The sequence below is a fragment of the Brassica oleracea genome, chromosome C6 (genome assembly GCF_000695525.1).
Source record: "Brassica oleracea var. oleracea cultivar TO1000 chromosome C6, BOL, whole genome shotgun sequence".
Classification (NCBI taxonomy): Eukaryota; Viridiplantae; Streptophyta; class Magnoliopsida; order Brassicales; family Brassicaceae; genus Brassica; species Brassica oleracea.
In genome coordinates, this window is record NC_027753.1 from 96,769 (window position 1) to 98,267 (window position 1,499).

Here is a 1,499-nt window from a genome sequence, read left to right on the forward strand (position 1 = left end):
ATGAAGGTGATGGTGTTGTCTTGGTTGCCGCTAGGTTTCATGAAGAACAAGAAGATGGTATCATAAGGTTGACGGCGCTGGTCTTTTTCAACGAAAGTGGAGATGTATACAATATTTATATTGCACGCTTTGACCAAAATGGAAGTGAGGGTTTTAGTTATAATAATTATAATTAAACCAAACCAAACCGGTTTTGGTTAAACAAATAATTAAAACAACCAGAACTATTTTGATTTATGAATCTGGGTCGTTACAAGAACTCGGAGATTATGATGTAATATTCAGTTCGAATTCAAATCCTGAGTTGGCTTTCCAATACCATCCTTAAAAAAAACTCTAGATAATCAATTCTCATCTGAGTCTCAGTTTCTCAGGTGTCCTCTTGGATCTTGTCTCTCTCAACAATTTTGACGAACATGGTAATCATTCTCTGAACCTCTTACATATGCCGATAAATAATATCTACTGGCTGGCAAGGTGCATACAAATTTTTTTTTTGTCATGAACACTTGGCGGCTGCTACAAAATGAACTTTGTCTCTCTCCTGAATTTCATCAAAATTGACACATGGATTACGTCTTGAAAGTCTGTCAACTCTGCTGAGAACTGCAATCTATAAGCCACTGCCCAATCTGCTCCACAATGAGGTATGGTCCCATATACTCGACTTAGGCTTCTTTAGGTTCTGAGTTTTAGATCCTCCCTGAAATTTCTTCATTTTCAGATATAATAAGTTTTCCTCCTGAATCTTCAAATCTCTATGGCGCTTATCTGCATAACTCTTCTGAAGGTCATGGACTTCCTTAAATCGAATCTTGAGTACCTCCGCCTGCTCTAACCTCTCTTGAACCATTGATGGTTCTAAGTCTCGCCTCTCCCCCACTTATGTCCAACAAAGTGGTGTACGACAAAACCTACCATAAAGCGCCTCATACGGTGCAATCTCAATACTCGAAAGATAGATGTTGTAGACAAAGAGGTAAATACTTTCCGATCTTCCATCCCACTATAAGACGCAATCCCTGAGCATGTCCTCTAAGTCTGAATAGTCTTTTTTGACTAACCATCTGTATGCTGATAATAAGTTGTATTCCTGTGGAACTTTGTCACAAGTTCCTTCGAAATGACTCCAAAAATGTAGACGTGAACTTCGAATCCCAATCTGATACAATGTTGACATCCATGAAATCTCCCAAACTCAATAATGTAGGTCTGCTCCAACTGATTAGCTCCGACTGTCTTCTTAGTTACTTAGGAAATGGGCTGACTTGGTAAGTCTATTCATGACTACCCATGTGGCATCCTTTCCACATAGGGTGATTTAAAATCCAATAACAATGTCCATAATCACCATGCCTCATTTCCACTCCGGCAAAAGCAAGTCTCGTGAGGTCTCGTGAGGTCTCGTGAGGTCTCGTGAGGTCTCGTGAGGTCTCGTGAGGTCTCGTGAGGTCTCGTGAGGTCTCGTGAGGTCTCGTGAGGTCTCGTGAGGTCTCGTG

General features: G+C 40.6%; 1 protein-coding gene across 1 annotated transcript in view; it reads right to left on the minus strand.

The window, feature by feature from the left end:
* Positions 1 to 853, minus strand: part of LOC106297128 (ribosome maturation protein SBDS) — a 6,651-nt gene extending 5,798 nt beyond the window's left edge. Inside the window, 1 exon segment of the mRNA XM_013733411.1 lies at positions 824 to 853. Within this exon segment, the coding sequence (XP_013588865.1) occupies positions 824 to 853 (30 nt within the window).
* Between the last annotated feature and the right edge of the window lie 646 nt (positions 854 to 1,499).